Source organism: Theropithecus gelada, chromosome 4 (genome assembly GCF_003255815.1).
Source record: "Theropithecus gelada isolate Dixy chromosome 4, Tgel_1.0, whole genome shotgun sequence".
Lineage (NCBI taxonomy): Eukaryota > Metazoa > Chordata > Mammalia > Primates > Cercopithecidae > Theropithecus > Theropithecus gelada.
In genome coordinates, this window is record NC_037671.1 from 20756869 (window position 1) to 20770770 (window position 13902).

At 41.4% G+C, this 13902-nt stretch overlaps 1 protein-coding gene across 3 annotated transcripts in view; it reads right to left on the reverse strand.

Annotated features, from left to right (window-relative positions):
• NUP153 (nucleoporin 153) overlaps positions 1–13902 on the reverse strand; it is a 94013-nt gene that overhangs the window by 70759 nt on the left and 9352 nt on the right. For all 3 annotated transcript variants that reach the window (XM_025381648.1, XM_025381645.1, XM_025381647.1), the window contains exon 2: positions 4157–4379. In XM_025381648.1, coding sequence (XP_025237433.1) covers positions 4157–4379 — 223 coding nt within the window. The remainder of the gene's footprint in view (positions 1–4156; positions 4380–13902) is intronic.

Sequence of the window (13902 nt, forward strand, 5' to 3'; positions counted from 1 at the left end):
CCTTTTATCACTAGAGTATACTATCCTTCCACTTACATTAAAAAAAAAAAAAAAAAATTGGGTCCCAGGTGGTGGCTCACACCTGTAATCCCAGCACTTTGAGAGGCCAACGCAGGCGGCTCATTTGAGGCCAGTTCAAGCCCAGCCTAAGCAACACAGTTAGACCTCGTCCCTACAAAAAAAATTTTTTAAATTAGCTGGGTGTGGTGGCACATGCTTACAGTCCCAACTACTTGGGAGGCTGAGGTGGGAGGATCGCTTGAGCCTGGAAGGTTGAGGTTGCAGTGAGCCATGATTGCGCCACTGTACTCCTGGGTAACAGATCGAGACCTTGTCTTTAAAAAAAACAAAAGTCAACTGTAAACAGCCTCAGGTAAGTCCTTCTGGAAGTATTCCAGAAGAAGGCATTGTTATCACAGGAGATGACAGCTCCATGCATGTTACTGCCTCTGAAGAGTATCCACTGGGACAAGACGTCGGGGCAGAAGGCCATGATACTGATGATACTGACTTTACGTAGGGCTAAGTTAATGTGTGCATGTCTTAATTGTAAACAAAAGTTTTAAAAGTTAAGGAAAAAAACAGTACTATAGAAAAAAGCTTAGAGAATAAGGACATTAAAAATATTTTTGTTCAGCTATATAATCTATTTATGTTTTAAGCTAACTGTTTTAACAAAAGTTTTTTACATTTCAAAAATTTATAAATAAGTTAGCGAAGGTTTATTGTTGAAGAAAAATCTTTTAGTAAATTATAACCTAAGTGAACAGTGTTTATAAAGTTTACAGTACTGTACAATAATGTTTTTAGGCCTTCAGATTCACTGATACTCACTCACTGACTCACCCAGAGCAGCTTCCAGTCCTGTAAGCTTCCTTTAGGATTAAGTATCCTAAACAAGCATACCATTTTTTATCTTTTATATCATATGTACCTTTTCTATGCTTATATATGTTTAGATACACAAATATTCACTATTATAATTGCCTACAGTATTCAACACAGTAACAGGCTGTGCAGGTTTGTAACCTAGGAATAGGCTACAGCCTAGGTAAGAGTAGGCTTAGTCAGTGTGAGTATACACTATGATATTTGCAGTGACAAAACTGCCTAACAATGTATTTCTCAGAATGTATCCCCATAGTTAAGCAACACATAACTGAGTGTTTTGAGAATGCACTGTCAAATTTAAGTGTAATGCTTCACAGAGTAAATATGAACTGCAATTTCTCTGTAATATCTAGTAAGATCTATATTCATCTTATTGGGGAGTTTAATAAGATGTGTGAGTCACATAAGTCACTCTTATGTGACTACCGGTATTAATAAGTAGACACAGGTCAAGGCAGACTGTAAGAAATGTCTGGCCAACATGGTGAAATCCTGTCTCTACCAAGAAGTACAAAAAATTAGCCAGGCGTGGTGGCAGGTGCCTGTAATCCTGGCTACTCAGGAGGCTGAGCAGAAGAAATGCTTGAATCCGGGAGGCGGAGGTTGCAGTGAGCTGAGATCACGCCACTGCACTCCAGCCTAGACAACAGAGCAAGACTCCACCTCAAAAAACAAAACAAAAACAAAAACAAAAAAAAAACAAGAACTGACTGGGACTTACAAGGTTTAAGATAGCAGGATTCAGATCTAAGACAAGCATGAGGCAGAAAAATGCTATCAAGTTTTTGAAGTAGGCCAGGCACGGTGGCTCACACCTGTAATCCTAAGCACTTTGGGAGGCCAAGGCAGGCAGATCGCTTCTGCTCAGGAGTCCAGTCTGGGCAAAATGGCGAAACCCATCTCTACTAAAAAAAAAAAAAAAAAAATTAGCCAGGCCTGGTGGTCCACACCTGTAGTCCCAGCTACTTGGGGGGCTGAGGTGGGAGGATCACTTGAGCCAGGAGGTGGAGGTTGCAGTGAGCTGACATTGTGCCACTGCACTTCAGCCTGTGTAACAGAGTGAGACCTTGGCTCAAAAAAAGAAAATAAAAAAAATTTTTTAAGTTTTTGAAGTAGGTAACAAATTGCTGCCCACAATTTGCTTCTAAATATATCAGGTGAGCTGGCGGTAGGGAGGTAGGGAAATAGATGTGGGAAGAGTAAACAAGATCAGCCATGACTTGATTATTGTTGGAGCTCAGTGATGGGGAGCTGGGGGCAGCGGGTCGGCAGGGAGGGGGATGTCATTGTACTATCCTCTTTATTTCTCTAGGTTGAAAAATTTTCCATATTAAAGTTTAGAAGTTATGCACAAACGTGTGTATAATATACTTGTAAGAGAAAATCTTCCTTATATCAGTGTGAGTTGACCTTGGCATAAATTCAACCTGCTACTTTCATGAAAACACAAATACACACAAACTGTACAGAGAATGAGAAACTCCATGTCTTTCACCCCTAAATTCTTCAAGTCAGTTAATCCTTACAAATATGTTCACTAGGATAGAACAGATCGTTTCTTTTTTTTTTTTTTTTTTTTTTTTTTGAGATGGAGTTTCGCTCTTGTTGCCCAGGCTAGAGTGCAATGGCACGATGTCGGCTCACCGCAACCTCCGCCTCCCAGGTTCAAGCGATTCTCCTGCCTCAGCCTCTCGAGTAGCTGGGATTACAGGCATGCGCCACCATGCCCAGCTAATTTTGTATTTCAGTAGAGATGGGGTTTCTCCATGTTGATCAGGCTGGTCTCAAAGTCCCGACCTCAGGTGATCCACCCGCCTCGGCCTCCCAAAGTGCTGGGATTACAGGTGTGAGCCACTGCACCCGACCAGAACAGATCGTTTCTATAACCATCTTAGAAAAGATAGTCACTGTGGATATACTAGAACTCTCTAACCAAAAGGAAACAAATCTCATAACCAGGAAACAGAGGGGGAAAAAAACAGAAAAAGAAAAGCCAGAGTCCCTTTCACCGGCCAGAAAATAAAGTAACAGAGGCAGTCAGCTTAGAGATCTACCAGATAAAGCCTCAAGATGGCTGCTGGTAATATATTTAAAAGCAATTTTGAAAAGTACAGCTATTAAAACTTCAGTTACTCTAATAAAAGTAAGTGGACATTCAAAGAATACATCTAGTTGAACATTACTAAGAAAAATTAGATTTGCCATTTCTCTAAAATAAAAACCATTCTTTCAGGGCCATTTCATTATCACTATTTTTTACTACGGACAGATCAGGCAGGGAGACGTTGCTAAGCATACCAAAATTAACAGGGCATATATCCAAATCAATTATTTATTTGAGACTTTAACATAGGACTACAAAAAGTTTTGTAATTATGTATTTCAAAACATGTAGTGAAAGAAAAAATATTTATACTGAAAGAAACATACACTGAGAGATAAGTTGGGCTTCATCAAAATTTAAAACTTGTGCTTTAAAGGATAGGATTGGCTTGGCACTGTGTCTCACGCTGGTAATCCCAGCACTTTGGGAGGCCGAGTCGGGTGGATTATCCGAAGTCAGGATTGAGACCAGCCTGGCCAACATGGTGAAACCCCATCTCTACTAAAAATACAAATAATTGGCCAGGTACAGGGGCACACGCCTGTAATCCCAGCTACTTGGGAGGCTGAGGAAGAAGAATCGCTTGAACCTGGCAGGCAGAGGTTGCAGTGAGCCAAGATCCAAGATCGCGCCACTGCACTCCAGCCTGGTGACAGAGTGAGACTCTATTTCAAAACAAAACAAAACAAAACAAAAAAAGGGCTGGGCGCAGTGGCTCATGCCTGTAATCCCAGCACTTTGGGAGGCTGAGGTGGGCGGATCACGAGGTCAGAAGATGAGACCATCCTGGCTAACATGGTGAAACCCCATCTCTACTAAAAATATAAAAAATTAGCCGGGCGCAGTGGCAGGCGTCTGTAGTTCCAGCTACTTGGGAGGCTGAGGCAGGAGAATGGTGAGAACCCAGGAGGCGGAGTTTGCAGTGAGCCAAGATAGCAGCCTGGGCAACGGAGCGAGATTCCATCTCAATAAATAAATAAATAAATAAATAAACAAATAAAACGCTGATAAAAAAAAAGATACACAATTGGAACCTGATTATCATCCTCCTCCCACACGGTTTATGTACTGCCTGATTAGATTTAACATAACTAGGTAATATATTCAAAATTAGGGCATGAAAACCTATCATTCATGACAAAATATCCACATTTTACTGACCTTCTGTATTACTGACTGCTGGCTCAGGTGTGATTCTCCCATCAGTAATATTAGAGCTCTCCTCATCGGCATATATCAGATGGTCCTCTTTATTTTCGGGCCAGCGTGGAACCTCGCTTGTGTCTGTTGAACAGCTGCATACATCTTCATTCTTGTTGAAGTATCTTTGTAGCCACCCTGGCACAATATTCTTAACAGACTCTGTAACCCTGCTAAGAATGCCCTATTGGGAGAAAAAACATATTATGACAGTTTCAGAAACTTATCTTTTTAAAGTAAGTACCTACTTACTGAAAGCCAGGCCAAGCAAAATACAAAGGCGTCCAACAAGTTTGCTAAAATTCAGTTACTACAGTTACTGCTAACATAATGGTTTTTACAAATTCTATAGATGTGAAATTCTTTCTTCTATATGCATACACAAGCCAATAATTGTTCCAAATGGCTGTGCTATTCTAATCCTTAAGAAAACCCCAAAAGGCCATCAAATACACAATACCGAGTTTAGATTTACTAATATGTAATACATGTTTTAATCCCAGAGAAAAGGCATCCATTTTTTTCCCAGTATGTTAAAACAAACACAAACAACACTTTCAATAGCTTTCTCAAGCAATTATTTTACCGTACATTCTTTAAGAAAAATAAAAATTCAGACAAGTAGAAACAGAGTTAAAAAAAAAAAAAACAGTAACTAAAACAATCTGGCCGAGTGAGGGGGCTCATGCCTGTAATCCTAGCACTTCGTCGGGGCTGAGGTGGGCAGATCACCTGAGGTCGGGAGTTCGAGACCAGCCTGACCAATATGGAGAAACCCCGTCTCTACTAAAAATACAAAAAATTAGCTGGGCATGGTACTGCATGCCTATAATCCCAGCTACTCAGGAGGCTGAGGCAGGAGAATCGCTTAAACCTGGGAGACAGAGGTTACAGGGAGCCCAGATTGCACCATGGCACTCTAACCAGGACAACAAGAGCAAAACTCCATCTCAAAAAAAAAAAAAAAAAAAATTAATCCAACAAAAATAAACTCAAGAAACAACCTTTTCTGATGCTGAAATTTCACTACAGCAAATGTGGGCTGAAAATCTCAGTGATTAATTTTATTACGGTGACTTTTTTTTTTTTTTTTTGAGACGGAGTTTTGCTCTTGTTGCCCAGGCTGGAGGGCAATGGCATGATCTTGGCTCACCACAACCTCAGCCTCCCGAGTTCAAGTGATTTTCCTGCCTCAGCCTCCCAAGTACCTGGGATTACAGGCATGTGCCACCACACCCAGCTAATTTTGTATTTTTAGTAGAGACGGGGTTTCTCCATGTTGGTCAGGCTGGTCTTGAACTCCCGGCCTCAGGTGATCCGCCCGCCTCCGCCTCCCAAAGTGCTGGGATTACAGGCATGAGCCCCCATGCCCAGCTATTATGGTAACTTTTAAAAGAAGGAAGGGAAAATAATGTGGTATAATAGCTATCAGTATTATTTTTATTGTAGTTTGGCTATGTGCCAGATACTATTCTAAGCAATTTATACATATTATTCAGTTTAATCCTCACCATAACTTTATGAACTAATATTCCCACCTTATGGATAAAAGAGAGATAATGAAGTTAAATATCTTGCCCAAAGTACAAACACAACTACCACAGTATATCTAAGATAGAGTAAAAGTATGGGCTTTGGGATTGCCAGGACCTAGCGTAAAATTTGAGGACGTCCCTGTACTTGGATTTACTGTAGGTAAAATAAGAATATCTCTGCCTCCTATTATTTATAGTAATTATAATGAAAATCAAATGAAATAATGTGAAGGCATGTATCAATTTACAAGGTATAATAGAAACATACTGAAAACTTTTTTACTAACAAGGAAAAAAGCTGACAATAGACAAACGGGGGTAAGGTAACCAATTTTAGGCAACAATTTCTTTCACAAAGCAGATTTAGTAGGGCGTCAGAGAAAAAGTCAAAGAAAGGAAAAAAACGACTCAGTAGGTACAGAAAACAATAAAGTAAAGGCAGAATATATAAATCTACCTAGAAGGGAAACTCAAGACAGAGGCCTTAAAATATCCTGCTAACAAAAAAAATGGAAGACACTTCTGATACAGGCACTTGAATAGTAATGTCCTTACTATTTGAAAAGGTATAGGTAACAACTGAGAAGCATGTAATTATTTTTTTATGTATTGTGCAAATTTTCAACAGATCTACAAGTAAGCTCTCTATCAAACACATGAAGCCAAGTTCTAGAACACTAACTACTGAACAACATAAATTCACTGTTCCCTTTTTCTTTGCTAATATTACAGTATTAGTTACTATGGAAAGAAAGACTATATACCTATATCCAATATTTAATATTTGTAAAAACACACCTAATACTAGTTACTTATCCCATTTCCATACTTCAAGACTTGAAAGTGTTTACAAACTATAATACAGTTAAAGACAGACTTAAGGCTGGGCGTGTTGGCTCATGCCTATAATCTCAGCACTTTGAGAGGCTGAGGCATGGGGATCACTTGCAGTCAGGAGTTCCAGACCAGCCTGACCAATATGGTGAAACCCCATCTCTACTAAAAATACAAAAAGTTAGCTGGGCGTGGTGTCGGGTACCTGTAATCCTAGTTACTAGAGAGGCTGAGGCAGGAGAATTGCTTGAACCTGGGAGGTAGAGGTTACAGCGAGCCAAGATCCGGCCATTGTACTCCAGCCTGGACAACAGAGCGAGACTCCAGCTCAGAAAAACAAAAAAAGACTTAAAAACAAACACATACTTGATATAGGTGACAGGCTAGCTAATGCACTACAGCAAGAATTTTTTTTTTTCCAGAGACCTGTGTCACACCAGATAAGAGTGCAACGGCACGTGATCATGGCCCACTGCAGCCTCAAACTCCTGGGCTCAAGTAATCTAGTCTCAGCCTTCCAAGTAGCTAGGACTACAGGCCAACTACCACATCCAGCTACAGCAATTATAGAATTTAACGCAGATTCAAAAAATTTTTGTTGACTTCCAGTACGGTGTTTAGCTACTAAAAGTATCAGAGATTCCTGTGATCCCTATTCATCTAAGGCAAGTATAGAACAACTTTAAATTGGCGTCACACTCACTCATAGATCCCTTAATGTGGCAGCATCAGGTATCTTCAAAAATAATTAGAAGACAAAACTGTTCAAAGTGGATATAATAAAGCTCATTCACTGAAATACATGAACTTTGCTTATAGACATATTTTCTTTTTTTTTTTTTTTTGAGACGGAGTCTGGCTCTGTCGCCCAGGCTAGAGGGCAGTGGCCGGATCTCAGCTCACTGCAAGCTCCGCCTCCCGGGTTTACGCCATTCTCCTGCCTCAGCCTCCCGAGTAGCTGGGACTACAGGCGCCCGCCACGCCGCCCGGCTAGTTTTTTGTATTTTTTTTTTTTAGTAGAGATGGGGTTTCACTGTGTTAGCCAGGATGGTCTCGATCTCCTGACCTCGTGATCCACCCATCTCGGCCTCCCAAAGTGCTGGGATTACAGGCTTGAGCTACAGCGCCCGGCCGCTTATAGACGTATTTTCTATACTAAAATTTAACCAACTTATCTAGTCTCAGCCCCGAAGAGCTTAATACGGGAACAGCGAGACAGAGACATTACTAGTGGCACAGAGAATGACAGCATGAAGAGTAAAAAGGAATGCAGATTATATTAGCTGGAAGTGTGGCACAGGCCTGCAGTCTTAGCTACTTGGGAGGCTGAGACAGGAGAATCACTTGAGCCTAGGAATTCAAGGTTGCAGTGAGCTATGATTGTACCACTGCACTCCAGCTTGGGTGACAGAGACCCTGTCTCTAAAAACAAAGACAAAAAGAAAGGAGGGAGGAAGGGAAGAAGGAAGGAAAATAATAAAACTGACCTGGAACCAGAATGAAAGAACCAACATCCTTGCATTTCAATACCCAAATATATCTTTGAAGGTTAAATGACCCTAAGTCATTAAGAAAAAGTTAAATTAAGCTTAATATAATTGAGTAGTCCTCAAAGTGTGATCCCTTTTTAGCAGTATTATCAGCATCATCCCAGGTCCTTCTCCAGTCCTACTAAAGGATAAACTCCAGAGGTAGGTCGCACCTGTTTTATCAAGCCCTCTGAAGTGATTCTAATATTGGAAATCAGATACATTTCAGGAAATTAAGATACATTTTAGAGAAGCCCCTCCAAAACAGATGAATAAAATTGTACATTCTTGAAAGGCTTAATCTTCAGTTATCTAGAAAAAATATACATGTGGAGCACTAGTCGGATAACATTTAAGATTATAATCAAAATATTCTAAAGTGAATCAGTTAAACAAATCTTACAGACCATTTTAGACTGTGCTAAACACACACAGTTCATAAAACTGTTTTCCCAGTGTTTCCCAAACTTTAGCCATGATTTTCACCTGTACTGTTTTCCTCTGAATCCACTCACATGGATTTAAAGTTTTTCTTTAAATCTACTCACTTTTCTTAAAATTTAGCTTTTTCCTACAAACACACACACACACTCTTACAAAATCACAGATTTGACGCTGTGCTAGTATCCACTTGCCCTTTTCTCAGCCCATTCTTGATAGGCTGTTTCTATGGACTGCACTACCAACTGGTTTCTGGTAAGACTGCCCCATGAGAGATATTAGGCAACACTAGATATTAGAGAATGGGAGTAAAAGGAGGTCTTTATTCTGTGCTCCTCCCCGCTTAAATCTTGTTCCATCTCCAAAACTACCACTCCAGCACCCCTCCACTCCAGTCACAGCATTTCTTCCCTTTATTCCTCCAGTCCTAGAGAAGGTAGTAGCGTTCTGCTGTTGGTCTCTGGGTATCCTGCTATCCTGTATTTATTCCATTAACCACCAGCATATCTCTAAGTAGACCCTTCTTAAAGATATTTCCTTTGAGGCCAGGCACAGTGGCTCATGCCTGTAATCCCAGCACTTTGGGAGGCTGAGGTGGGCAGATCACCTGAGGTCAGGAGCTGAGACCAGCCTGGCCAACATGGTGAAACCCCAGTTCTACTAAAAACACAAAAATTAGCCGGGTGTGGTGGCACACTCCTGTAATCCCAGCCACTAGGAAGGCTGAGGCAGAAAAATCGCTTGAACCCGGGAGGCAGAGGTTGCAGTGAGCTGAGATCGTGCCACTGCACTCCAGCCCGTAATCCCAGCACTCCCAAATTGCGCGACCACCACGCCCGGCCTAGTACTTCTCCAGTAGAAATCTGCATGGCCTCTTTACTTTTTCAGGTCTTTGCTTATATAATGGGATACTCATCTCATTTTGCTTCCCAGCCGTAATTTTTTTTTTTTTTTTTTTTTTTTTTTTTGAGACGGAGTCTCGCTCTCTTGCCCAAGCTGGAGTGCAGTGGCGCGATCTCGGCTCACTGCAAGCTCCGCCTCCTGGGTTCACGCCATTCTCCTGCCTCAGCCTCCCGAGTAGCTGGGACTACAGGCGCCCGCCACCGCGCCCGGCACATTTTTTGTATTTTTAGTAGAGACGGGGTTTTACCGTGGTCTCGATCTCCTGACCTTGTGATCCGCCCGCCTCGGCCTCCCAAAGTGCTGGAATTACATGCATGAGCCACCGCGCCCGGCCCCAGCCTTATTTTTTATTAAAAATTTTCTTCTGTATTTTTTCAAAATTGAGTATCCCATTCCACCAACTTTATTGATAGCACTGAATCACCATATTACATGTTTACATGTTACATATTATGTTTACTTGTTTGCTTGTCTCCCTAACTTAGAATATAAGCTCCACGAGGGCAGGAACTTGTTCACTGCTGTATCCTGTGTATTTAATGCTTGACATGTGGTATGTGATCAATAAGTATTGATTGAATGAGAAGAGCAATGTTTGCCTTTACTTCCATGAGTTAGTATAGATTCTAAAATATTCACCAGGATAAAGACCCTTTTCTGGTCCATTTATGTACTGTTTTACAGAGATGAAGGTTGTGAAAAAGAAATAAAGGATAGGAGCTGCGCGTGGTGGCTCACACCTATAATCCCAGCATTTTGGGAGGCTGATGTGGGCGGATCACCTGAGGTCAAGAGTTCAAGACCAGCCTGGCCAACATGGAGAAACCCTGTCTCTACAAAAATACAAAATTTAGCTAGGCCTGATGGTGATGCCTGTAATCCCAGCTACTTGGGAGGCTGAGGGGGAAGAATCGCTTGAACCTGGGAGGCGGAGGTTGCAGTAAGCCAAGATCATGCTATTGCACTCCAGCCTGGGCGACAGAGCGAGACTCCATCTCACCAAAAAGAAAAGAAAAAAAGAGAAATAAAGGATGGGGCTGAGGCCACGGTGGCTCACTCCTGTAATCCCAGCACTTTGGGAGGCTGAAGCGGGAGAATCACGAGGTCAGAAGTTCAAGACCAGCCTGGCCAACATAGTGAAACCCCGTCTCTACTAAAAATACAAAAAAAAATTAACTGGGCATGGTGGCAGGCACCTGTAGACCCAGCTACTTAGAAGGCTGAGGCAGGAGAATCGCTTGAACCCGGGAGGCAGAGGTTGCAGTGAGCCAAGTTCACGCCACTGCACTCTAGCCTGAGCAACAAAGCAAGACTCTATCTCAAGGAAAAAAAAAAAAAAAAGAAAGAGAGAGAAGTTTTATGGACTGAACAAACAAAAAGGTGCTAAGACCCAAATACAGGCATGTCCTCGGAACATGCAATTCAAGCTTCTGGTAACCTTATCAATAAATGTAAAATCTAATGAAACTTAAAATAGCTTTAAATCTTGCAAAATTCCCTTTAAATTGTGTGCATACTCATGTGTGACAATCTGTGTAATCTTCAGTTTTGTAGTTTATATATCTAGTCACTTATAAAAGGACTAAACCAGTGGGTTTCAAAGTGTAGTTCTCAGATCAGCAGCATTGGTGTAGCCTATGAGCTGGTTAGAAAGGCAAATTTATTTTAATAAGCTCTTGCAGTTGATTCTTCTGCAAATTCATGTTTGAGAACCACTGTACTAAAACCATCAAAAACTCAGTGACTTGTTATTCTAATTAAGGCCTTGGTAAATATAACCACGATTATAAGCTTAACTACAACAGAATCTTACCTAAAAGACCACCCTATTTTAATGATTATCTGATTGTCTACCAAACACATATTTATAAACATCTTTTAAATATCAACTCTGAAAAATCAATGAGAGGTTAACATAAAAGCTTACCTTCAAGTTGATTTTATTTCCACTGTTAAAGATTTACACAGAATCTGTGTTTATGACACACAGCCAACTACCAGACATTAGAAATTTTTAAAAAACTACTAGGGAAAAGAAATCTTATGCACAGTATAGGAAAGGAGACTATCAAGAGTTAAGGGGGGCCGGGCGTGGTGGCTCACGCCTGTAATCCCAGCACTTTGGGAGGCCAAGGTGGGTGTATCATGAGGTCAGGAGATCGAGACCATCCTGGCTAACATGGTGAAACCCCATCTCTACTAAAAATATAAAAAATTATCCGGGCATGGTGGTGGGCGCATGTAGTCCCAGTTGCTCGCGAGGCTGAGGCAGGAGAATGGCGTGAACCCAGGAGGTGGAGCTTGCAGAGAGCTGAGATTGTGCCACTGCACTCCAGCCTGGGCAACAGAGACTCCGTCTCAAAAAAAAACCAAAACAAAAAAAAAAATATTAAGATTTAAAAACAAAATAGTAAAACCAAAAAAATCCAAGGGAGAAACTGAAGTACACCGAGTAAAGGTCCACAGTAAGTCAAGTCTCACTTTACCACTTCAATGTCCTGTCTTCTTTCAGAGGCTCCAGGAGTAAGCCTGACTGTTTGATGTAAGTTTTCCTGCAGAAAACTTTCTCTGACCTTCCAAATCTTGGGAGAGTCACTCCCTTATATGTACCAATGGTGCCCTGCAATTCCTACATGAGAGCAGTTTGTCAAAGAGGATGGTGATTACAGTCTGTCCATGGACTCCACTATAGCATCAGTTCTGTGGGAGCAGGCACCAGGTCGACACAGTGAATAGAATCACTGGTGCATGGGTTTAATTTCTCTACAGCTGCACTGCTTAACCAACACCTTATTACCATATGTGACTATTCTGGGGCAAGCTACTTCGGAGGCTCAGGTGTGAGAATCACTTAAGCCTAGGAGTTCAAATCCAGCCTGGGCCTGAAGGTCTGTTTTTTTTCTTTCCTTTTTTTTTTTTTTTTTTTTTGAGATGGAGTCTTGCTCTGTCACCCAGGCTGGAGAGAAAAGGTGTGATCTTGGCTCCCTCTAACCTCTGCCTCTCGGGTTCATGCAATTCTCTTGCCTCAGCCTCCTGAGTAGCTGGGATTACAGGCACCTGCCACCACGCTTGGCTAATTTTTGTATTTTTAGTAGAGACAGAGTGTCACCATGTTGGCCAGACTGGTCTCGAACTCGTTACCTCAGGCGATCCGCCCGCCTCGGCCTCCCAAAGTGCTGGGATTACAGGCATGAGCCACTGCACTCGGTCAAAAGTACATTTTCTGAGGTAAGTTTCTTAAAAGAACACTAACAATTCTAGAATTCAAAGGTAAGAAATACATTTACTTGGTATAACAGTTTTATACGTGGCAATTATCTTTTTTGTTGCCACATTAATATCCTTTCCCCTAAAACACAACTTGTGAAGCTATCTAAAAAACAAAGAGAAACTGAAGCATCCTCTGGAAGTATAAATACCACAAAGTCAATTAAAGAAAGAGAAACATAACAGTAGCTAAGGAAGCAAAATTAATGAAGGACTTACAAAAATCAACAAAAAATGGCATTAAAATCTTAAAAAAAAGGCCGGGTGTGGTGGCTTACGCCTGTAATCCCAGCACTTTGGGAGGCTGAGGTGGGTGGATCACGAGGTCAGGAGATCGAGACCATCCTGGCTAACATAGTGAAACCGCGTCTCTACTATAAATAAAAAAAAAAAATAAATTAGCCAGGCGTGGTGGCAGGTGCCTGTAGTCCCAGCTACTTGGGAGGCTGAGGCAGGAGAATGGTGTGAACCCGGAAGGCAGAGGTTGCAGTGAGCCGAGATCGTGCCACTGCACTTCAGCCTGGGCCACAAAGTGAGACTCTGTCTCAAAATAAAAAATAAGTAAGTAAATAAGTAAATCTTAAAAAACAGCCAGGTGCGGTAGCTTACATCTGTAATCCCAGCACTTTAGGAGGCCAAGGCGGGCAGATCACTTGAAGTCAGGAGCTTGAGACCAGCCTGACCAACATGGTAAAATACCATTTCACTAAAACTACAAATGTTAGCTGGGTGGGTGGTGTGCGCCTGTAATCCCAGCTACTCAGGAGCTGAGGCAGGAGAATCGCTGGAACCTGGGAGACGGAGGTTACAATGAGCCAAGATCGTGGCCCTGCACTCCAGCCTGGGCTACAGAGCAAGACTGTCTCAAAATAAAATAAAATAAAATAAAATCTTAAAAAATACTCTCTGTGGCCCTAAAGCAAAGTCTACACTTCATAAATAATAAACTTAAGTTCAAGGATTAAAGGAGTGAATTTTAGAATGTGAACTGGCTAAATCCACTGGGTATTCTCTCTCCAAGAAAGAATGGTTCTTCATTTGGCAAAACATGTCAAAAATGCCACTGAGATTTAGACTAATTAAAAATCCAATCTGGGGATTAGAATTCAACACTACATACACATCAAGAACATTCAATGTATAAGGAACTATGACTACATTAGCTTTTCAAATTGTATTTAACCTGAGTTGAAGGATT